This window comes from Amphibalanus amphitrite, unplaced genomic scaffold (genome assembly GCF_019059575.1).
Source record: "Amphibalanus amphitrite isolate SeventyFive unplaced genomic scaffold, NRLGWU_Aamphi_draft 000273F_arrow, whole genome shotgun sequence".
Taxonomy (NCBI): domain Eukaryota; kingdom Metazoa; phylum Arthropoda; class Thecostraca; order Balanomorpha; family Balanidae; genus Amphibalanus; species Amphibalanus amphitrite.
This window is the reverse complement of record NW_024881768.1, coordinates 279716-303918: the sequence shown is the minus strand read 5'-3', so window position 1 is coordinate 303918 and position 24203 is coordinate 279716. Positions and strand designations below refer to the sequence as shown.

General features: G+C 49.6%; 2 protein-coding genes across 8 annotated transcripts in view; one reads left to right on the top strand and one right to left on the bottom strand.

Annotated features, from left to right (window-relative positions):
- Window positions 1-24203, top strand: part of LOC122387098 (irregular chiasm C-roughest protein-like) — a 92749-nt gene that overhangs the window by 19464 nt on the left and 49082 nt on the right. For all 7 annotated transcript variants that reach the window (XM_043376945.1, XM_043376941.1, XM_043376938.1 and 4 more), the window contains exon 2: window positions 17395-17471. The gene's annotated coding sequence lies outside the window, so the exon portion shown is untranslated. The remainder of the gene's footprint in view (window positions 1-17394; window positions 17472-24203) is intronic.
- Window positions 10056-12856, bottom strand: LOC122387082. The gene is made up of 2 exons (XM_043376916.1): window positions 12806-12856; window positions 10056-12017 (listed from the first exon to the last, which is right to left on the bottom strand). The coding sequence occupies exons 1-2, from the start codon at window positions 12854-12856 to the stop codon at window positions 10056-10058; spliced, it is 2013 nt and encodes a 670-aa protein (XP_043232851.1).

Genomic DNA, 24203 nt, shown 5'->3' with positions numbered 1-24203 from the left:
GAAATTATGCCAAGGAGGAGGAAAGTCAAAGACACCAAGACCAAATTTGTACTGATATTCTTACCTCGTTTTTCTTTTGATATTAAAAGTGATATGCTAGACTTCTCTATGGCTAGACCTCAGACTTCTCTATATATTTAGAGAAGTCTATGGCTAGACCGATAATTTTAAGTTTGCACATATTTTTGAGCCCTTAATTTCTTGATAATATGAAAATCGAAAGAATATTGGTCTACAAATTATTTTTTTATTCACAGTCTTGTTTCTTTGTGTGTCTAATATTTTATTTTTATCGATTTTCACTTGTTCACTGTTCAGCCGCACTGCCAATAATTAATTGATTCAAGTGTTATTTATTTCCTCAAGCCTGCAAGCGGTATCGAGTTGGCCGCTTTCCCAAAGCGATCGTGCACATACCACCCGCCTGCTTTATGGGTAGGTGCACTTTGAACGGGTGGTAAGGTATGATTTATGGTCAACTGTGAGGCTATGATCGGGTCGGCTATGGTCAATTCATCGGTCGGATGTGACCCGCCTTTACTTCAGACGGTGCCAGTGTGCCGTTTCGTGGGCGGTACCAGTCATACTGGGGCGATTTTAATTATGACCTTTTCACGGGCAGCGCAAGTGCCCGATAGTTGCATTAGTGAAACTGAAATATGCCCCATGGCCCTACTCTGGGGCTGCACTTTCGACAACATAATGTGTTTCGCTGTGTCTTTACTCACCGTGAATTTAAGAAATTGCATTTTCAGCCTAATGAATTGAAATTGATACCGTTCGGATGACACATATGCCACGCATGAATTATAGCCAGTCATACCTTGCCGCCTCGTGCACGCATGACACACGCCATCTAATTCAACTAGCTCATGAAGCCCATTAGGAAGCCTCGCCGGCACCACCATTACGTGATAATCTATGGATGATGCGGTCGGCTGAAACGGCTGAAGCCACTCCCTCCATACGCTGCCCTTCCTGTAACCCCATGTGGATCAAGCGGCTGGATAATAATTTGATGCCCCAGTTCCCTTTTCCAACCAGTTGCACGCAGTCTTTCCCCACCAGCTGCCGGACCGAACGGCTGCAGTCTGCTTAGGCGTGCAGTTGCGCTACGTCTGATAAGTTTCGTGACCTCACTGCAGCCTCACACTGCACTGTCGTCATGATCGGGTGATGGCAGCGGGACCAAATGCCGTCGATTGAGCCTCGTTTAGCCGTCAGTTAGGTGAACTCTGGCTGCATTCGGCACGGCTGCAGCTTCCAAGATCGCGCCCCCGACTTGCCACCCCTCCCCCGTCGGTGGCGCGGTGGAATCTAGGATAGAGTGGAATGCGGTTGCTGGGTGGATACTGGATACAGTCTTGTTTAGTGAAGGGTGCTAGGTGCGCTGCTTCCTCTGCTTGCACCTGCCGCTGTCTCCACAGTCGGCTTCGTTCCGTGGAGAACAGGAATTCGTTATGTTGAACAAAATGCTAGCGTGAAAATAGATCAAGTCTGGGGTCGATTGGGTAGCAATGATCTAGTAAAATAGTTTTTGCAATAGCGCTATCACTGAGAACTCTAAAAATAGCTTTAGAATGAGCACTGACATCATATGCTTTTATTTTTATGTTTGCCTTGGCTGGAGGTGTATTGTATCACATAGTATCTGCTATCTAAATCAATATATGGGAAATTTCTGCGACTTCATATTGTATCAGCCGGATCGGGCAGCTCGAGGCTTTCATCGCTGCAGGATTTATTAGTGTTTGGGGTGTTAATGTCTTGACGCAGGCAGGGTTACGTGTTGGAGTTGGCGTTTCTCCCTGGCAGCGACCCTGGCGTCTCCTAGGTATCACAGACGCTGTCTCACGTCGGGCTGCATGGTGCGACAGCGCGGTACCTTGTTGCAGTCCGACCGCTAGCATTCGCTTTGTGCACAAGGGTGTGGTGTGATGGTCTGCCGGACTGTAGCTTAGACGCTTGGAGGAAGGAACTTGCGATATTTGATGTTCGATCTTATGACAACTCGCAATGCGTTGGCTCATATTCTTTGCTATGCCACTTGGTGAAAGGGCAAATCGTCTGTGTCGGCAGTCAGTTGAAATGCGAGCAAATGCTCCTGACAAGGGACTACAGCACATTTGCAGTTTTATGAGTAGTTTCTTACTACATACAATTCGTCCAATGGTGACCTTTCCCACCTAAAATACAATGTCGCCTCCCGAGTTTCGACTCCGACTGGTGCAGTCAGCTGGCCGTTCGGCCGGCTCTCTTCGTTTGGATTAACCCGTCCGTTTGGATCAACCCTTTTAGATGGAATGCTGCCCTGGTTGGGGCCAACACAAACCTGCCCACGGTCCGCAGGGGGTCCGCCAGAGACCCTGGCCGGGCGCCCGGCGAATCAGCTGATAGGAGCGGTGACTTCACCTGGGGTAGAGGTGACCTCATCTGACCCGCCCGCCACAGGTCACTGGGTAGCCGCGAGGGCAGAGACTCGAGCGCGGCACACCGCCTGCGCGACAGCCAATAAACGTCCCAGGTAAATGGGGCCGTGTTTCTTTGTCGCGCTGAGAGAGGGAGATTGAATTTCTGTGTTCATGGCAGCGCCTGGCAACGTGGCCGCGCGAGAGTGGTGTCCTTGTTCTCGGAGTGAACAGGGGTATAGGTTAATTGGATCTGCTAGTTCATGGTGCTGGTAGTAACCGGAGATTGTGTTCAGCATGCGATGGCCCGAGTAAGCACGTGCTTACGAGCGGTGGGTAATTAAAATTTGCTAGTGGCTCTGGTAATTGGATAGGCCGTGCATGACGTTATATTACAAGGAGCGCGTTAGTTCGCACATAGTTGCTCAGGGATCCTTCTGTTGTCATCTTCTTGTTAAGACAAAAATATTGCCATTTCATAGGTCTCTCCTAGTTGAGTTTTATGTATGTTTCTATTTGGGAAGCTGACAGCTCAGTCAGCTGGATGGTTCCAACTCTTGGGCCATGTAGTTTCTGCACCCTGAGTTTCAACTGCTCGGGCCAGCTAGCTGGCGTCACTGCTGTCACTTGGCAATAAACCACTGTCTGTCATCGGTGCGCCCTGACACACCTGACATAGGCGCTGGCGATTCCCTCACAGCAGTGACTCAAACCTATTTCAGTAAGTCGCCTGTATCGGCTTTGTTAACAAATTAATGTAAACACACACTAACAGTTTACCTGGCGCGCATCAATTTATCATCTGCATCGCCTGCAACAATTGCCTTGAGCGGGCGTTTTGTCGCGATTCAGAAAACGCCTTTGTGTGCGCCACTCGGCGTGTCCCAAACGTTTAGCACAGCGCTGCAATTCGGTGTTTGATCCATACATCACCTCGAGTGCAGGCATGAATGAGTCACTTCCGGTAGAGTCTGTGAATTCCGTGGCCGGACTCGGCGAGTATTTGTATAACAGTGCCATTCCGGACCGGGCGCCGCAAACCCTTGCTGCTGGGCAAGTTACGTGACATGTCTGACCAGCATTTACGTGACTGCCATGTTCGCGTAAAAATAGCGAGGCGCAACTTGCAGGGTTGATGCATGACGCCTTTCAACTTGCATGGCTGTCGCTCTGAAACCCCTGAAATCGGGTGAGCCGAGCAGACCCAATGTGTTTTACCTCAGCCTCAATGCCAGACACGGTGCTTATTTCCCCGATGTCGGAAGTGCCGCCCGTTAGTCGCCGTCTGCTCTCCATCACCGGCCGGAAGGGCCGCGGCCGTCCGCCGTCACGTGCCGCTCGGTGACGTCACCTGTCGCTCTGTGACGTCACTAGCCTTCTGCGTTATGTCAGGCGCGCTGCGGTGACCTGGCGCATACCTGGGCCGCTAACTGGGCCACGCATAAACACACGGTTCGGAGTGTGGCGAGCCCGATTGAGTGGTGAGAGGCCTCGGTATATTCGCCTAGTAACAGCGCGAACAAACTATGAGCGTAGCACGGATATGCGCGGGATAAACAAAGCCGCCTGAATAGTTCGGATGGAATTTAAATTGCGAAAGTTTCCGGGTTCCGTTCCGGGTACTGATACTTGCAGGCTACCTGGAACATTTTGTAAGCTTGTTTTTACTGTAATTCAAGTACTTTGCCCAAAAAGATAAACGTCATGGTTGCTTTTGTTATGATATTAACCCGCGCCCCACTGGGGTCTGTGTATAACACGCCCTACTGGGGGGGGGGGGGGGCTATTCATAGCCCCCCCTCCTAACTCCGAAACTACTGGGCCGATCGTCAAAATTCAAACGGCGTCTGATAGCCCCGGAAAAACTGTCGAGCGAAACCTAATTTCATTGACCTCGAGGTCACCGGTGACGTCACAGGTCAGGTCAAAGTAAAAATTATTAGCACTTTGGCTTGTTCACATTTTGGGCTCTGGCCGCGGTCTTACAAGTCAGATCAGGCTCATTTTTGGTTTCCACACTCGTGAACAGATGCTCTAGATACTTTGCGGGTACCAAACTTGTACTTTGATTTTCAGGTCAGGGTCAGGTCATCACAGGTCACGAAAATATTATATCATGCGTCGGTCACGTGACACATGTTTTATGGTCCATTTAGGCCATAGATTTCGAATTTGATGTCGTCTATGTCATTCGAGGTCATTTTGAGTCGAATTTAGCTAGGGTCAGGTCACTTTCAGGTCAAAAAAGGTCAAATTTTGAAGTTGAAATTTTTCAACAAAAAAGGTGTCTATTGGATGCAGTTTGAGCTCAGGAACACGATGGTGCCATTTATATTGGTGTACAATGCCAAATACGTACTGAAAAATTGATTTGAAAAATTAATAATTGTGAATTTTTTGCAATAATGCGTATAACTTGGCCATTTTTGAAGATATTTAGCTAAAACTTGCTAGAGTTAGTCATAATCATGCGTTCTGTCACATATATTCCGGTTTTTTCGAAAATTCAAAAACTTTTTGAAAAAAATATAAAAATATAAATTTTGAATATTATTATATAAAATTTTCGAAATTTTCAAAATTTTGAAAATCCGAGATAGCAGTTTGATAGCGCCGTCAATTCTGAGTTCATTCATGCAAAGAAATTGGATCTAGCTTAAAAACTGAGCTCTTGGGAGCGATTGCCGTGGTTCAATGTTTTGCGTCGAAATCGGACGAACATGACGTCACTCTGACGTCATTTCCGGCCGACCTATGGTAGGTACGAAGTTCAAATTTTGACACAAGGTGTCAAATTGATGCAGCCGAAGGTACTGAAAGTTTGGCGTCGATCCGTCAAGCGGTTTGGAAGTTATTGCAGAAAAACGGGAGGGGGGGCTATAAATAGCCCCCCCCCCAGTGGGGCGCGGGTTAATAAAGCAACCGCTTTGTTAGTTATGCAATATGCATGCAGATAGTCCGCTGCAGCAGCGATGTCTGCCAAGACGACTCTGGGCTGGCGAGGCGATCGCGCCTGCCAGGTATACTGTACCGCAGGACTGCCAGGTGCTGCGGTACAGCCTACCTGACTCCGTGCTGCTCCGCTACTCCGCGGCGGTATACGATGGCATGATCTGTGAGGAAGAGCTGAAGGTTCCCATAAAACGGCACAGCCTGGATGTTCGCCGTAGCTCTGGATTGTAAGACTATTGATTTGGTCGATGCGCAACAGTTTTTACATAGATCTCCTTGTGGTATCATTTCGAACTTTTTGAACAAAAGATTCAGTTTATTGCCTGTGACCCATTTTGTGGTGCTGGAGACGCGTTTGTTACGTTTTCACCTTACTGGCGTAACGCTTGAAGTTGGGACGCCGATGATTTGTTGTTTATGTACGCAGTGCGTATTTGAAGCCGGTGTGTGAGTGAGGACTGAGCGCGCATCCCAGAGGCTGGATGAGTGATTTCAAGTGAGACTCCGCCAAAACATATACCGAAGAGTGATTGCGCTGATAGCTCGTCCATCCATCTTCCTAAGTACTTAGCCATTTGCCAATCGGCACAGAATGATGGCAAGTGGGCCTAAAGGCGACTTATTGTCGTTGCAAACAGCTCCAGGAACTCAATTTCTGCCTGGTCCTTGGCTGCTGCGTTGGAATGATTGGACCGATCTGTCAAAGGCGCCGCTGCACGCTTTCCATCTGCGCATTTCCGCTCACTCCATACAGGACGGCGGGGGCTCCAAACCCACCAGGATCATGCCGCCATTCAGTGTCGAGTTTGTCGAATCCGTCGCGGATGACGAATCTGGCGCCGATCCTCATCAGCTCCCACGCCGTCCGCGTCTGCCGCCTCCGGTTCCATAAATCGCGCACCATCGGCTGGGATCCGCTCCAATAGCAACTGCTCGGCTTCGACGGCACAATTTCTCAGCGCCTCGCAATCGACGACAGCGACGAAGGCGACGCAAAACGGAGCCTAATGTGGCGGCGTTTTCAGCACGCGCGCGCCGCGTTACGTCGACGCCACACCTCTAGCTCTGTCTGCTGGAGCGAGCGCCGTGAGGCGCCCGGCGTGACATCCTGCCAGCTCAGCTCTTCACAGCTCCGTCCCCTCCCTTCCACACCCTGTCGATTTCCGTAACGAATCAACCGAGCTCCCACTGCTGAACAGCAAAAATTTCCATCCCTTTGCTGCAAATTCACTCCCCGGAAGGGCGACACCGCCTCGGACGGAGTCGAGTTTTATCATCACTCGACGCCGACACGTCGCGAGTCTTTCGCTGCTCACCGGCTGGTGAGGGCGAGTGCTGAGAGCTGGTGTCAAGAGCTGGGGAAGAGTGGTGAGAGGGTCGGGGGACGGGAGGAGCCCGCATCTCGAGACGCGGAAGCGCCCCAACTGATGGATGAATTGTGTGATTCTACGGCTGACGCTGACTGGCGGTCGCTGCAGGCCTGAATTCGGGGAAACGTGCCGAGTTTCTCTATCGATGGGAATGCTTCCAGGACGTTGGTGAGACTTGTTTTGTGAATAAAAGTGAGATGGATTGCTGCAATGACGGCAGTGTGCCACAGAGACAGCCTCCGGAATGAGTCGGCCAGAGCTACAAGAAACCAAGTTTTCAATTTTCATGCCTTTTATGTTAGATTATAGATATGATAAAATCTCTCTCTCCCTCTCTCTCCCCCTCTCTCTCTTTTCCCTCTCCCTCTACCTCCCCCTTCTCTCTCTCTCTCTCTCTCTCCTCTCTCTCTCTCTCTCTCTCTCTCTCTCTCTCTCTCTCTCTGTCTCTCTCTCTCTCTCTCATTCTCTCACAGTCATTTCGCCCGTTTCTCCCGCTCGGCTCTACGCAGCATCCCCCGCCGAGAGAAGGCCGTCATTAGCTGTAACACTGCCCTGCGAAGACGACCGCCCCAGGCAGCCTGTGTCAACGCATTTGCCTGATGGCGGCCCAGGGATGCCGCTCCGGCCGCTGATGACATACTGACGACACGTCATCAGACGGATGGCGCCGGACATGTTCAAACTTGATACCGACGACGTCGTTTAGAGAAATGTAAGGCTACGATTGCATACGAAAGATTCGAGTACATAAAGATTCGAGTACATGTACGCTTGCGTAGGGATATTGCGTTGTTGGGAACGTCCTGTTGTCATGCGTTTAATTTTGTTTTGCTTTTGTATTAGAAAAAGCACGTAAGAGCATTAATGAAATTCTGGCTGACAAACCTCGCCATTAATTAACCTTCCAGGCGGTGGGGGGGGGCATTTTTTTGCCCCCCTTTAGTTTTTTCGATATATCTCGAGAACCGCTGCACCGATCGTCACCAAACTTTCAGTACCCTCCCGGGAGCAGCTAGCGCACATGGTGACCAAATTTTTTTTCCAAAGGCTACGATAGGTTGGCCGCTAATGACGTCAGAGTGACGTCATTTTTGCCATTTTCGACCCAAAAAAAGGTTTCGCGGGAAGAGCTGTCAGGCCTACAGCTTTAGAGATACAGAAAAATGTTAAAGACATAAAAGGTGTGGAATTAAAAGAGCTACAAAACTGCTATTTCGGTTTTTCGAATTTTTTGGATTTTGACCCCCAAAAATCAAAAAATAGATTTTTTGAATATAATAGCCAAAAAATCCAAAAAGTTTTTTGAATTTCGAATAAAAAAACGAACAAATGTGATAGCCCCTACCGCCTTCTATCTACATGCCAAATTTGAGATCGATACCTCTTTTTTTGGCCAAGTTATAGCGAAAAAACTGTTCAAAATTGATGACGTCAAATTTTTAAACTCAATTTTTAGCAATTCTAGACCTCGTAGCGCAAAACAAAGACCACCATTAGACTCCCCGTGACGAGCTGCATCGAATCGATACCCATTTTATGCAAAAATATCAACTTTGAAATTTGACTTTTTTTGACCTGACCTTGACCTGACCTCCACCAGAAAGTGACCGAAACCGTACCTGATGGTCTTATAACCAACACCATTGAGTTGGAAATGAAAAACTGGCCATAAAACATGCATCGCATAACCTTAGTAAAGTTGGGCTCATGTGGTGACCCTTGGTGACCTTTGGTGACCTGACCTGTGACCTGACCTGGTATGACCAGTGACCTCTAATAGCAACACATGTACTAGACAACTGGCGCCTTATCGCTGATTTTCGACAAAATGCGTTTTACTCGGTGTTATAGCGCTTTCCCTAGAAGCCCCGTGAACGGTGAAACATTTTATCTTTGACCTGACCTGTGACGTCATCGGTGACCCCGAGGTCAATGAAATTTGGTTTCCTTCGACAAATTTGACAGGGCTATCGAACGCCGTTTGAATTTTCCGGATCCGTCCAGTAGTTTCGGAGATACGGGGGGGGGGCAAAAAAGTGCCCCCCCCCCCACCGCGCGGAAGGTGGCTGGTAGGCCCACCGCCTGCCGGGTTAAAACCATGTTAACTTTCGATAAAACATCTTCTTATACTTCAGATAACACCATTTCACGGTTATTTCTGAAGACCGATCGTGTCTGGCACAGGTCAGGAGCGCTGTCTTGTGCCCGCCTCCGTGTTGAGGAATGCTAACGAGCCTGTTCAGCTCCGTCGTCTCCGCGCTGTCACCTGCCGCTCATTGTTTGCCCCCGGGCGGTGACCGTCTGACCCTGGGGCACCCCCTCTGTTGTCAGCTCGGACGGCTGGGCCCCCGTAACCGCTCCCCCCCCCCCCCGCCCGGCGTCGGGGCTGGCGGTCGAACAGAGAACAGAGGTCCGCTGCACTGTTCTGCATCCAGTTTCTTTTTTCTATTCGTGCAGAGAGAAGGTGTGCTTTGCTGACGCACAATGGGAAAACTCTCTCTCTCCCTCTCTCTCTCTCTCTCTCTCTCTCTCTCTCTCTCTCTCTCTCTCTCTCTCTCTCTCTCTCTCTCTCTCTCTCTCTCTCTCTCTCTCTCTCTCTCTCTTGTTTGTTTTTTCTCTCTCTACCTCCATCCCTCCTTCCTTCCGTCTTATTTCTTAGCTGTATTATCCATACCCTTTTTGCCACTTGTCTTTTATGTCATTTCTGTTTTTGTTTGTCTCACCTGCTCTATTTTTGCCGTTGTTGTTGTTTTCGTTGTCACCATTCGCTGCATCCGCCTGGCTTTCTTTGGATTCACGGTAATTTTATGGCGTCTTTGGCTTTTTCCGATTGAGCCCTCGCCATTACTCTTGATTTCTCAGGTTCCAATCCCGCCTGCCTCTTCTCGTGTTTCTCATCAGGTCCACCATTCTTCGTTATCTACCTCGGCTCTCGTTCATTCTTTGCTTTATTTATTTTCTTTATTTTCTGGTCTCCTCGCCAATTCGTTCCTTTGCAGTGAGCAAAACTCAACAAAAATTCTAAATGAAGCAATGTTAAGCCGATCTACCTCCGTTTATCATCATTCGTCATCTTTGAGGCTGCATGCACGGTGACGCGGCAGTATTTCTTCTATCCACCGCCTCCGGGAGGTCTTGCACGTCGTCTCGGAGAGTGACGGGCAGGATGTGCACTGCTTCTGGTGGCACGGCGTGTTGCGCCGACATTAATTGCTCAAGGCCGGCCGACGCTCACTGCAAGAGAGCCAGCTGTCCTGTCACTCACGGCGGAGGCCAAGCGACGCTTCTCACACCTTCTTCTTCTCTGCGCGGTCGCGGACCGCGCCTAGGGCGCGGCCGGCGGGGGCGGGTCGGTGGCGACCTGCACCCGCCCCACTCTTCTCAAGAAGTTGATGACATGTTCGGCCGGCCCCGAGAACACTTCCTCCAGGGTAGGACAGTGCCCCCAGAAGCCGGCCCTCGCCGCCACGTGTGCGGGGCACCCGACCAGGAGGTGCTCCACGTCCTCCTCCTCCTCGCCACAAGCTCGGCAGGTCGAGTCTGCGACCAGACCGAGACGATGGGCTGTGGCTCGCACCAGTGGGCAGTATCCAGTGCGAAGCTGGGACAAGGTGACCTGGCCCCACCTGTCCAGCTCATCGTGGCTCGGAGTAGGGTCTCGGTGAGGGTGTCGCTGCGCTCGTGCGGAGGCCAGCTCCGATGTCCAGCGGCGAATAGCTGTCCGCGCGCTGGGTAGGTCAATCGGGGCCTCCTCTTGAGCGCAGTCGGCGGCGGCTTGGTTAGCGAGGCGGTCAGCTGCCTCGTTGCCGGCGAGGTCGGCGTGGCCCGGGACCCAGTGCAGGGTGATGTCCGTCCCTGCGGCTGTCAGCGCGTCTATTAGGCCCCAGACGCGCTGACCGATGGCCGACTGTTGGTCATCCGGGCCGCGGCTGAGTAGCTGGAGCCCCGACCGGGAGTCTGTGCAGAGCAGCACTCTCTTGATGAGTGCTCTCGAGGGGGCCGGTAGCTCCTGGAGGCGTATCAGGGCCTCCGTCATTGCCACCAATTCCGCCCTCATGCTGCTGCACACTCGACCGGCCGGTGCCACGCACTCGATTGTGCGTCCCTCGCGGTGGAGCTCCAGGATCGCTCCACCGCCGCCTTGGATGGTGCCTTCCTTGGCGGATCCGTCCGACCAGATAGTGCAGTCTGGGTCGGGGACGAGGGCCAGCGCCGCTAGCGCCGCCTCCTTTCTTTTCTCCGGCTGGTCTGTCCTCCTTGTGGGCTGCGGCAGGTCCAGCACGAAACGGACGGCGTCTCCACAGTGGTGCCAGGGTGGTGCGCCCTGGTAGAGTGCCAGGGGCTCCACTGGGAGGTCGCTCAAGCCCGCCCTGTCGCAGGCCCACCTACCGACCCGACGAAAGCATGGCTTGTATGAGAGGGTCGCGTCCTCGTCTGCCGGCGGTGGCGGTGGCAGACCCGCCTCCTCGGCAGACGTCACCGCGCGCCTCCATGCCTCGTGGGCCCGGTAGCGGAGTCTCGGTGGTGGTGTCTTGTCCAGTAGGTTGCGAGCGGGGTCTCCCGGAGGTAGACGGACTATGCGCGCGTACTCGCCGGCTGCCAGCTCCTTGGCACGGAGTGATAGCGGAGGTAGGCCTGCCTCCGCCACCAGGGTCTCCTTATCCGTGAGCTTGATGCAGCCGGTAATCAGGCGCGCACATTTCCGCTGTTCTACCTCCAGGCGCTCGCGAACAGCCGGTGCCGCATGGGTGAAGTAGATGGCCACCCCGTAGTCGAAGAGGGAGCGCACGTAGCTCTTGTAGGCGATGCGGAGTGTGCTACGGTGGCTTCCGTAGCTCCTTCCGGCGATCGCTGACAGGCAAGCACGGCGCTTTGCCATCTTCTCTCTGAGGGCGGCGATGTGGGCGGCAAAGGTCAGCTGACAGTCCAGCTTCAGGCCGAGGAAGGTGGGCGTCTCCTCGTAGCCTAGCGGATGGTCGCAGAAGCTGAGCTGGGGCTTGACCTTGCCGCCGCACTCCTTGGGGTCCAGCGTGAAGGTGGTCATCACGCACTTGGATGGACTAGGTTGGACCTTCCAAGTCTTCACCCAGCGGCTGACCTCGTCCAGGGCCGGTTGGAGCCTGTCCGCACACTCCTGCAGAGAGCGGCCCGTCGCGAGAAGGGCCACGTCATCCGCGAAGAGGGAGACTGTTGGGCTCGAGTCTCCGGCCCGGAGTTGGTCGTCGATGTCGTTACAGTAGAGGAGCCAGAGGAGAGGGGCGAGCACGCTACCCTGCGGCAGGCCCTCCTGGAAGACCCGCCACCGGGAGGTTGACGTGCCCCATCTCACTCTAGCGCGCCGGTCGCTGAGTAGGGCCCTGATCCAGCGTGTGGCACAGCCCGGTACACCGGTACACCCAGCTTCTGGTTACACCTCAAGACATCTCTTTCCCTCTCTTCGTTGCTCTGCTTTCCACGGCACCACATAGTTAAAGAACCCGAATCAACAAAATTACTGTCCTTTCAAGCATCGATAGGATAACATTTGGTTTACTATAAAAGTTGCGCGCTGCTGTCCTTGATTTTATATGGTGTGCTAACTGCTATGATCATTTATAATTAAGACGTATTCCGTACTTCTGTTTGAAAAATGTGGTTCTCACCAACCTTACTGTTTATGCGGTTCTTTCCTCCTTGTGTTTAGCTTTATTCATCTCTTGTTGTCTCTACAACAGACCACCTTTCTCACAACTCCTACCCTATCTCTTCGAACCTCCACTGTCACGACCTTCAACCTCCACTCTCCTGCAGATTCTTCCGTCTTTCTCCTTTTTCTTTTCTCTTCTCATTCATCTCTACCCTCTCTCTCTCTCTCTCTCTCTCTCTCTCTCTCTCTCTCTCTCTCTCTCTCTCTCTCTCTCTCTCTCTCTCTCTCTCTCTCTCTCTCTCTCTCTCTCTCTCGTAGCTGCTGCAGCCTTCCCTGCATGCTGCTGCAGCTCGCCGGCAGCTGTAGCGCCTCGGGGCTCCTGTCGAACCGACCTCGTCGCGCGCACGTCGGCCTCATTCGGCCCCTAGCCTGTCTGTGGCGTCACCCACGTGACTCAGTGCTGAGTGGATGGCGTCAGACACGTGACACGGGCCACCCATCACGCTGAGACGGAGCACCGGTCTCCGCTGCCAGGGAGGGCTACGGTGCGGAGCGGTCCGGCCCGGTCCGACAGCGGCGCGGCGGTAGACGGCGCGGCGGTAGACAGCGGTAGACTTCTAGACGGGAGACGGAAGGGAGCGGATGGCACAGCGGTTGTAGAACGGTGCTGAATGGCGGACACGGTCCAGACCGTTTGATCACCACTCTCGCTGTGTTTAGCGACTGTGACTCGAAACATGCGGACATGCCGTTTGAAGTGGAGCGGCTCACACCTGTTGTAAGAATCACCAAGAATTGCCACTCGATAAAGGTGGTTTCATTTGCTGACAGGAGAGTCGTTTATTTCAACGTTTTAAGTATTTGCTGGCTAACGAACTTGATATTGAAAATTGCCATGCTATTTGCCATTCTATTTCAGCGAATGTTATTTAGTGGCGCAAAACATGTATTTACTAAATTTGTCATCACTCCTGTCATGAACGTCTTTTCGAGGAAAATATCTCTCCAAAGTAAGCCATTATTAAGAATGCATTAGGGTGTTTGCGCGTAACTTTTTCTAATGGCGTAGTTAATAAATGACATCGATTTGTAGGCCATTTGTCTGCCGGCAGTCGCCATACATTTTACCCAGCCATCCAGCCAGCACTGCGCGGCTCCTCGCGGTTGATTGAGGTTCGTTTTATTCGGGTGACGACAAATAGCTACACGGCTGCTGCCAACAGGTACAAAATCACAAAGAGCGCCCATCCATCATGGCTGTTGTGGCTCGGTAGCACCGGTGGACAGATTCCGTCGAAAAACACCGCTGGCGGGACTCTTGAGGTCACGTCACCATGTTTTCACTATGTTGTCATCGTGATTAGAGCCAACTACGTCGCTGCCACCGTAGGAGAGCAGACGAAATATCGGGAATCATTTTTGCAAAGTGAGTTTGTGTAAAACAAAATGATATATAAATTGATATTACGCACCGCTTACAGTCTTTTGCTCGCTTTCTCCACCCTGTCAGTGACATACTTTGCCTGCCATCTGATGCTCAAGATATTTCTGGAGTGCCCTGCTCCTTTTCCGGTATGTCCTTCCTGCCTTTCAGAATTCAGAGTGGCCTACACGCCGCCAGAAATGCCCCGTCCGCCGCCCGGTGTGCCTTGTGCAGGCTGCAACCGCCGTGCCTCACCCTCACCGAGCTGCACCGTCCCGTCGACGGCCGCTGTTTGGCGTGGCTCGCTCCGTGACCGGGCTGTTTGATCTGCCGACGATGGTGTGTTTTCCCGGACAGCACTGGCGTCCCCGGGCGGTGCTATTACTCCCTCCGAGTGATGATCTCCACTCAGCCAGAGGTCTCTCCGGCCACGCGCCGGAGACAAAGGAGGGGCGACGGAAAATAAGAGGAAATTCCTTGTACATGATGAAGTGATATTACGACACGCGCTGTCTTGTCGTTGAATATTTTCGTGTAAGTTGGCTTCTTCATGTGGATTTCGTTACGTTGAATCACGAGATGTTTCTCGATCTGTATGTTGTTTCTATGAATGATCATTTTGTCTTGCAAAGGGAATGAGAAAAGTTTCTGAATGATTTGAAACTATTCCCGCCCATTCATTTCCTTTAACCCGCGCCCCGCTGGGCTATTCAGCCATACGCGCCCTGCTGGGGGGGGGGGGCAGATTCTGCCCCCCCCCCTGTCTAACTTCCGAACCGATGGTCGTAGAAAGACGGGGGAAAACGGCAATCGAAAGTTCTCAACAAGGCGGATCTTAAGAGCCCAAATTTTTTTGCTGAAGTAGGTCAGAGGTCAGGTCAAGGTCAGGTCAAGGGTACAAAATGCAAGTTTCTACAGTATCGGCCTTGCACCGTAGTTGCCGAAGAATGGACTGAGACTGATTGCCCAAAACGTGTTCTTAGACTACCAAGACAATATTCGTTGCATACAATGTCATTCAAAGGTCAAGGTCAAGGTCAGGTCAGGTCACCAAAAACAAAATATAGTAAAGGGCATGTGCGACACATGTTTTATGGGTCATTTTACTCATAGAATTCAATAGGCACACTCAATAAGTGATATGGACCACCTCTGGATGAATTTCAGGTCGAGGTCAGGTCAAGGTCAGGTCAAGTGAGGTCAAATTTTGAAGTTGGTTTTTAAGGCCTAAAAAGGTGTCTATCTGATGCAGTTTTTCACGGCGAATCGAATGGTACTATTTTTGTTTCCGTACGAGATCTAAAACTTCCAAAAAAATCATTTTTCAAAATTTTTGTATGTCGTGACGTCATAAAATTTTGAATAACTCCCACATTTTTGAACCGATTCTTCTAAAAATTGGTATGTAGGTGCACATAGACCACTTCTCTGACATATATTCCGGTTTTTTTCGATACACTCAAAATTTTGGATTTTATAATTATTTTCCCAAAAAAGTCAGTTTTTTGAAAAAAATTGGGCCAAAATCCAAAGTTTTCAAAAAACCGAGATAGCCATTTGATAGACAAAGCGGAATCACGCATAACCTTTTTTGTAACGTCTTAATTCCTTTAAAAATGAAGATGTTAGCGGTGTTTGAAATTTTGCCGTTTTTGAGGCGAAAATTGCGAACATGACGTCACTAAAACGTCAATTTCTCAAAAAATTTCCGACGGATTTCGCTCAAATTTTCAGGGAACGTGTTAAATTGATGTATGATAAGGTACCGAAAGTTTGACGTCGCTGTCGGAACGCGTTTAGAAGTTATTGGCGAAAAACGGGAGGGGGGCAGATTCTGCCCCCCCCCAGCGGGGCGCGGGTTATTAATCCAAGTGTGTTGTTATGCCTAATCAAGCCCGGCCAATCACTCAGGTCAGTACTTCTCCTTGTCGTCGGTTATGCAGCACGACTCTTGGAACGGTTCAAAGAGAGTTGCGGCTCGGGACAGCAGACATGCCTCTTCCCAATCAATGTCCAAAGTGAGCCTGTTGCTTGCTTTGCCCATTTGGCGTGACATCCAGACGATAAATGTCGCTTTCGAAATATCGCGACGTCCCGCCATCGATCTACCGAAGCTTCTCTGCAATTGAACAGCGAACACCTCCATCTTTCGGCTGTCAGACCGGTCGCCGTGCATTGCTGCGAGTCTGTGTACCGGATGTCTCCATCAGGGCGTGTTTTGGGAGGGAGAGGACCTCCCCCTCTCGTAGGACCACACAGACGGACTGTCAGCCCCCTTCGTCTGGTCAGAACGCCTAACACAAGGCTGGATTGTATGGCAGGACCCTTGTCAAACGGCTCCGTACACCTGCCAGTCACAGCCCCAACCCAGACCTTCCCCTTACGTAAACAAGCTGGGATCGTGGCCACGCCACCCTCCGACTTCTGTGGCTGGCCTTGTTGCTACCCCGTTCACTGCCTCTCGTCAAAGAGTCTCTGCATTCGTGGGTTCCCTACGCACTACGCAGTGTTCTGATGTGTCATCATCTGTTATCTTGAAGTCCCTACATTTGCGCCATACGCTTGGTAGACTGGCGTGTCATCTCAATGGGGATTTATTACGTATTCAGCCATTTCATCATGTCTGGCTGTCTGACATCGTTGCACTACCGACTGTGTTCCGCCGCCAGACTGACTCGAGTTCATTGCGGGAACGGGGAAGGGTCGCACGCCGCGCAACGTCTGAATGTGTCTGACTGGGAACTGGTGGGCGGGCTGAAGCTGCAACGCTCCACGTGCAAAGTGCAACAGAGTCTGAGAATGACGGATTCGTCAGGAGTCTGGTTGGGCGAACTCAACTGAGTACTGAAGGTTGGACTAAGTAGGTAATACCTAGGGCAGGTGGGTAGATCGTAGACTCGAACGTTGGAGTAATGCGCCAGGAGTAAAAATTAAGCTGCTTCCAAGTCCATTTACTTTTATGGAACTCTCATCGTTTCAAATAAACAACATTGTTCCTTTTTTGTTGTTGCACATCAAACAGGGTAATCATAGCCAAAGTCCCCCGAAAACGTCGTTTACGCTTGGAATGCTGAATATGTTGCCGGAAGAAGACACACCCGCTGTGAACAGGCGTTGACTTCCGTCAGCCTCACCTCCCTGCCGTGACGCCCCGGTAGTTCAGCCTCCGCGGCGCGACTGTCCCTCCTGCGGCGCAACTGTCACAGCGCTCGGCACGTCGCTTTGGTCGCGCGCGCGTCGCCATTGCCACCACCGCGCCGTCATGCTGCCAGCAGGCGTGGAAGCGGTCCAGAAACCGTTCTCCTGTGTCAACAGCGCAGCACCGCGGTCGCAACTGGATACAGCGCGTAAACATGTGCTCAGGAGTCGTGTCTGCGAACGGCGGAGACGCCGCGGGGGTCGAACAAGCTCCGACAAGCGGCAACTGTGTGGGGGATCGACGGGAAAATGTGACCGGGGAGATGTGGTGTCCCATGTCTGAAATCTGTGTCAGGAAGATCACTTGCGTGGTTCGTTAAAACAGCCCGATAGTGAGCAAAGGAACGGATCAGAAAACTCAAAGATGGCTATACCTCCACTCCGCTTGCTTGTCTGACTTACGTTATCTTCTTCCAGGTGCTGGTCTGGCATTCTTTTGTCTTCTGATCTGACTTGCAACAGATTTTGCCTCCTACCGGCACTTCAGATTGAAGGTATGTGCGACTGGATGAAACCAGAACCACCCGGGCTCTTCACGACGATAATTTGATGTCTGACACGTCTATATGGCCTCGGAGGGGCAATGTTGCAAAGGTCACGACCTTATCGTTTACGTAGAAAGGTGCTGATATGTCACGGCCGCTCATATCCGGAGGGCATTTTACCGAGCCCGCACATGCCCCCGTGACCTTCCTGTGTCCAGGCAATATACCCGTGCCGCTGCACATCGCTAGTCGCCGGGTAAAGGCCTGATAGATTTAGAAGGTCTCTGTCTGCTTCTGCCGAATTTTCTACCAAAATCGGATGTAATTTAAACATTTTTAAATGGATATAACATTTTCGGCAGGCCAACCAAATAAACCAGCGAAGAATTGCACATCTAACGTGACCGTCTTCACATTTCATCCCACGCCGCTCCCTGTCATTACCCATTAGCACAGTTCAGTTGCAAGTCCCACACGTCACCACACGTCATACGTGTCACACCCCGGGCCAGGGGGAGCGTCTGCTCTCCGCCGATGAACCGATGACCTAAGGCGGTGGCGCCAAGTCAATCAAGCTGATAGATGAGTCACGCCGAGGTCAACTCGTGCCCCAGCGCCTCAGGGACCGAGCTGTGCATTTACAGGCCGGCCGGGTCAGTTGGGAACTCATGAGAAGGGGCACGCGCCTGGATGCAGTGCTCTGATTGATTCGATAGGTAGGGTTTTTGATTGAGATGAAATAACGATTTTTTGTCGGAATAATGATTATGATGTTAATTTCATGTGATGCTGCATTCAGTTTTACTCGGGTACTTACCCGATGCGTTTCAGTCATGGAACCTTATCAAATTAAGCTAGGCTTAGTAATGTTTGCAGAACAAAGACGCTTCCTTTTCATCAGATACAGACCCCCAGATGAATATCGTGCCGTATTTGCCTCATGAATTCGTCACCATCGGACGCGGTAGTTTGAGCGCATAATGACCCCCAGTGGCCGTGGCCTTATCTCGAACTATACTGACTTTAAATGTTATTCAGAACAGCTGTAAAAAACTATTTCGCTTACGACGCAAATTCCTGTGCTATCTAGCAGTCGCATTATGCTAAATGTGGACAGGCGATTTAGAAAGACTGGAGATGCTGATAGACACAACAGAGAGGTATATGGGGAGATGCATCAGGATATACTGGGAAGTTTTTGCTATAGTTCGAAGCGTCAAACCAAAAGACATAGTGACGATCCCGACAGATTTTACAGGTCGACATCGTCGCAAACAACGAACTCAAAATCTGACGAGCTGACAGATCTTAATATTTCTATTATCGGAAAATTCCATCCGACAAGCTAACTTTCTGATAGCCTGACGGACCGAATAGACAGGCCGACAAACCAGTAGACTGACTGACAGACCGACAGACCGACATACAGACGGAAGCCTCAGCTGGCAGTACCAGCCGAGAACTGACTCAGATCATTGGATGCTATCGACGCATCAGGCAGGCCGCCCGATCAGGCCATTCGGTAGCCCGTGAATACGGAACTGATTGAATCTCCTCAATGGCCATTCTTAGTGGCGATCGGCGACCGGTCGGCCTTTTAAGTCAGTCTTCAGTTCCCAGGAATCCGGGAGATTTATGTTGGGATGAGAAAACAACCTGGTAATGAGCTGAGGTCTCAATCGACTGGTGCTGCTATTTCGTTAGCAATTTATTTCATGCGTCGTGGAATCTATTAAGAATTCATGCACCAACGAGAGCCGTTCATCGTGGAGCATTTATTATATTCAATATACGTATATCCATGTAGGGGTAAGGGAACGTTATAGGTGTAACTGTTGCCTGTACATATTTTACCAACGATGCTTTTTATCAGGAACGCTATTTTCACGCCTTCCTTTTTGTTCGCTTATTCATTCAACGCCAATGCCCGCAGAACGGTTTCCTGAAGTCATACTACAGGTTCTTTGTGCTTAAAAGTAACTCGACATCTATTTTCATCATTTAATATCCAAGTCGTTCAAAGACACCACTCGTTCTGCCTGATTCTCGTGTCGAGAGGTGCTCCCATTTTTCATTTTACGGCAGTGGCTCTGTCAGAAGGCCCTGGCCAGAACAGTGATAACGCGCGGCGCGGTGCTTTGAAGTTGCGCTAAAAGCGGAGTCATTTCAATGACTCAGCTGGAGCGGGGAGTCGTGGCAGTGACTCATCTCCTGGGCAGCGGATGTGTGAACGAGGGCGCCACCACCACCCAGCGTTTACCTATCACACCCCGGGTGCCCGGCTATTTATAGGGGAGTGTGATTTGTCGCTAGCTTACTCAGGGCACGGCTTAATCAGTGAGTTTAGCGTCAGTGGAGATAAAACTGGTAATGCTATTTTTGAGCGAAAATAAGAGCCTTTTCATGACTAGGTATACCATCAACAAAACTCGACGCTGAAAATCATGCTTACATGGTGCTGCTCCTGTCATATTAACCCGCGCGGGGCTGGGGGGGGGTAAATTTTACCCCCCTCGCGAATTTTTGCAATAACTCAAAAACGGCGGCGCCCAGCGCCGCCAAACTTTCAGTACCTTTTCTTACATCAATTTGACACGTTCCCTGAAAATTTGAGCGAAATCCTTCGTTTTTTTTTTTAAAGAAAATGACGTTTTAGTGACGTCATGTTCGCCATTTTCGCCTTAAAAAACGGCAAAATTTCAAACGCCGCTAACATCTTCATTTTTAAAGGAATCAAGACGTAACAAAAAGGTTATACGTAATTCTACTTTGTCTATCAAATGGCAATCTCGGTTTTTTGAAAATCCTGGATTTCGGCCCAATTTTTTTCTTCAAAAAACTGACTTTTTTGGGAAAATAATTATAAATTCCAAACTTTTGATTGTATCGAAAAAACCGGAATATATGTCAGAGAAGTGGTCTATGTGCACCTACATACCAATGTTTAGAAGAATCGGTTAAAAAATGTGGGAGTTATGAAAAAATTTATGACGTCACGACACACAAAAATTTGGAAAATGATTTGTTTTGGAAGTTCTAGATATCGTACGGAAACAAAAATATCACCATTCGATTCGCCGTGAAAAACTGCATCAGATAGACACCTTTATAGGCCTTAACCCACGAGCCGCTGGGGGGGGGGGCATAAAGTTGCCCCCCCCCCTTTACGTTTTGTGAAATATCTCCGAAACCTGATGAGCTACGAACGTGAAACTTGGCATAGCTTCAAATGAATACCTAGGCAATGTTTGAAGAAAGTTTAGTGGTTGTAGTACCTAAGATGACGTCACAGTGACGTCATAAAGTTTTGTCGTTTTCCGATATGGACCGTTTCTGATGACGCTGAGCATGAAACTCGACTGTAAATGAACTAGACAGCACCTGCTCTCATCCTAAAACATCTTACTACACTTCCATCTAGTTTCTGACCAATAATCGGCCCTTTATATTCGGTCCCATATATGTGCTGTATCGTGAGGAATATGAGAGTCGCAAATCTATAATTTCACTTATGACGTCACTGTGACGTCATTTCAAATGGGATCGACACCAAATTTGGACACAACCTCGGCTAGGTATTCAGGAAGATGTGTGCAAAGTTTCGCTTCTCTATCTCTTCGCGTTGCGACGATATCGTCGCAGAAGTAAAGGGAGGGCAACTTTATGCCCCCCCCCCCCCCCCCAGCGGCCGGCGGGTAGGCGCGGAGGCCCAGCGGCCGCCGGGTTAACAACCAACTTCAAAATTTGACCTCACTTGACCTGACCTTGACCTGACCTCGACCTGAAATCCATCCAGATGTGGTCCATATCACCTATTGAGTGTGCCTATTGAATTCTATGAATAAAATGACCCATAAAACATGTGTCGCACATGCCCTTTTCTATATTTTGTTTTTGGTGACCTGACCTGACCTGACCTGACCTTGACCTTGACCTCTGAATGATATTGTATGCAGCGAATATTGTCTTGGTAGCCTAAGAACACGTTTTGGGCAATCCGTCTCAGTCCATTCTTCGGCAACTACGGTGCAAGGCCGATACTGTAGAAATTTGCAATTTGTACCCTTGACCTGACCTTGACCTTGACCTCAAGGCTCAAACTTTAAATAAAGTACATGTTTTTAGTTGTTCGTGATAAGATCTTTCGATTGGCGTTTGAATTTTCCAAATCGGACCATTAGTTCGGGAGATAACAGGGGGGGGGGGTAAAATTTACCTACCCCCAGCCCCGCGCGTTCGGCTGGAGACCCCAGCCCCGCGCGGGTTAAGTTTAGACCATGGACATTGGACATGCCTCGTCTCTTGCACACAACAGAAGGGATCTGTCGGGCAGCCACCGATGCCTCTGACCAGGTCCTCAGCCGCTCTACGTACCGGAACTGAGACAGACACAGTACTGAGATGGATGGACCGGGGACGGAGGGATGGTTGGTGGGACGAGCACCGCTCTCCGATGTCGGAATGTGGGCTCAGCTGTCCGGAAGTGAGTCACGCCGTGGTTCGCATGTGGTTCCTTCTTCCTTGGGTCGGAAGTTGCCAGATCTTACCGACGAGGTGCTTTCACTTTTCCCTATGCGTATTTTCAGTTGAAATCACATTATATTTTTTTTCATGCATCGCTGGATAGATTTCTGTTCTTCATTACTACTGTTTGCTTAATCAGGATGTTGTGACGTTTGGACGTCACATTCCCTCTTTCGCTTCTGGTGGTTATCACTTGTGCTGGCCAATTTATTTATTTTTCGTTTCCAGTTATGTCTATATGCTTTTCTTAGCTGGATTATAGGTTGATTTCTTTTCCGGCATCTACAAAATCACATGCCTCAAATTAAAACAACTACCTCCCTGCCGATTTTAATTGCACTTTGAGCACGTCTGAAACTGAAGTCAGCAGAAACACACGTCAGAAGTTGTAGCATCAACCCATCAAACCAACATCAATAGGTCCAAGGACCGATGCTTGAAACACAAGTGCCGCTCGCTGCGGCTTTGAGCTCGCGATAAAAGGATATTCCATATTTCTTTTTCTCACTTTCCGTTCCGTGCAGGATTTTATTTGAAATGTAAAATTATAGTATTTTATTTTTTAACCGATTTTGAAAATGTTTGTATAGCTGCTCACCTAAATAAGGCTTTAATCATATATATTTAGTGACAGCTATTGGTGATACGACTGTTGGAACCCTTTCTCCCTCGTGATGGAGATAAGAATTTAGATGCCTTGAGTGAGCGAGCTTAGGCTAGCTTCCAGCCACTCGCTATTTTCGGCCCATGTGATCAATAACGTTTGCCAAGTTGCCCATTTTAGGGCAGTGCATGGCAACTAAGCAGCAAGGTAGCACATTTTTCAGTGTCCACACTGTCCACCCACTTTGCCAAGGAATATGGAAACTATCCATGTTACCGTGACAAACCGAACTGCTTCCGAGCACTACCATCGTTTCCTATGGTTGTTGAGGGGTGTTACTCCTTCCTTTCATTGCTTAAGCCGATCTCTTGGCCGACTTTAGTTTGTAGGTCAGCGTTCCTTAGTGACTAGTAGCAATGACCACTACACCATAATCTAAAATAGCGTATCGAGCAAGTCCTGGATGGCTGCTTGCTGTGTCAACGAATGTTTCATTGGCATCCGTTGCAGTGCTCATTGTACTGCCACCTTAGGCGAGAACTACACTACCTGCTGTGTTTGGGTTATCGATTACGTCAGTTACCGTAGTCCTGCCTTGTCATTTATGTTCATTTGCACCGGCTGGATACTTGGAACGGCTCGCATTTATTCATGTGCAATGCCGTGGTGGATGGTAAGTATACGCATTACGCAGACTCACGAGGAAATGTTTGTTTTATGCCTTATTGACCCCCCTTACTCTACAAATTAGTTGTTATATCTTCATATTCATTGGCTGTTGTCAGCAAGTGGAGCATGTTTCACAGTTCTTTGTCACGAAAGGCTACTTTTTGTTGTACGTGTCACCTCGTCAGCTGCGTACAGAAGAACCAGGCCCATGTCACTCCACTTTTGATGACATCATAAGGGGGCCTCAGGACAATTCATGGCGCGGTGCGCCACAAACGCTCCCAAGCTACTTGCCATAAGCTGCTATTTTTGAAAATATTATTTTGAAATAAAGTTTCAAATAATAAAAATATTGTAATAAAGTAGTAACTTAAATCTATACCATATCTAAAAACTTACTGAAAAATGATTTATTCATAGTAAAAATATAAGATGTGAACTATGGAATGTTGATACCAATCAGAGATCTCTTCGTGAAATGCATGTAGCGTATCATCGGTGTATTAAAAAGCTTATGAATTTGCCACTTGGAACCAGAAATCATGAACTGTGTCATCGAGTCAAATTACTTACTTGTCCTATGCTTCTGGCTAAAAGACAGCTCATGTTTCACCGTCGCATCAATCAAAGCAGTAATGGTATTGTCCAGTGTATTAGAAATAGTGTAATAGGCCGTAATGGATTATCTGCGAAAGCTAGCCTCGCAATACGGAGACGCTACGACCTACTAGGTTTGGATTTCAGTGTCATAACTCCATTTGACTTACAAAACATATTTATGTCGAACATTGAGCGTATAGTCAATGAACGCATGATGAGGCGGGACCAAGGCGGGACCACCTAGATGTAATGACCTAGTTGCCTGACTGGGCAAAACGTAGCTGTGCTATGTCTGCATGTTCGTGTGTTGTGTTGGTGTGTATTGTTATGTGTTGAATATGTAC

Excerpts from the sequence above, each read along its gene's own strand:
- LOC122387082 (XM_043376916.1), bottom strand. The coding sequence starts at position 12,856 with ATGGGTGGCCCGTGTCACGTGTCTGACGCCATCCACTCAGCACTGAGT. Across the intron at positions 12,018-12,805 it reads TCCACTCAGCACTGAGTCAC|GAGGGCCTGCCGCAGGGTAG; the intron begins GTGGGTGACGCC and ends CGGGTCTTCCAG.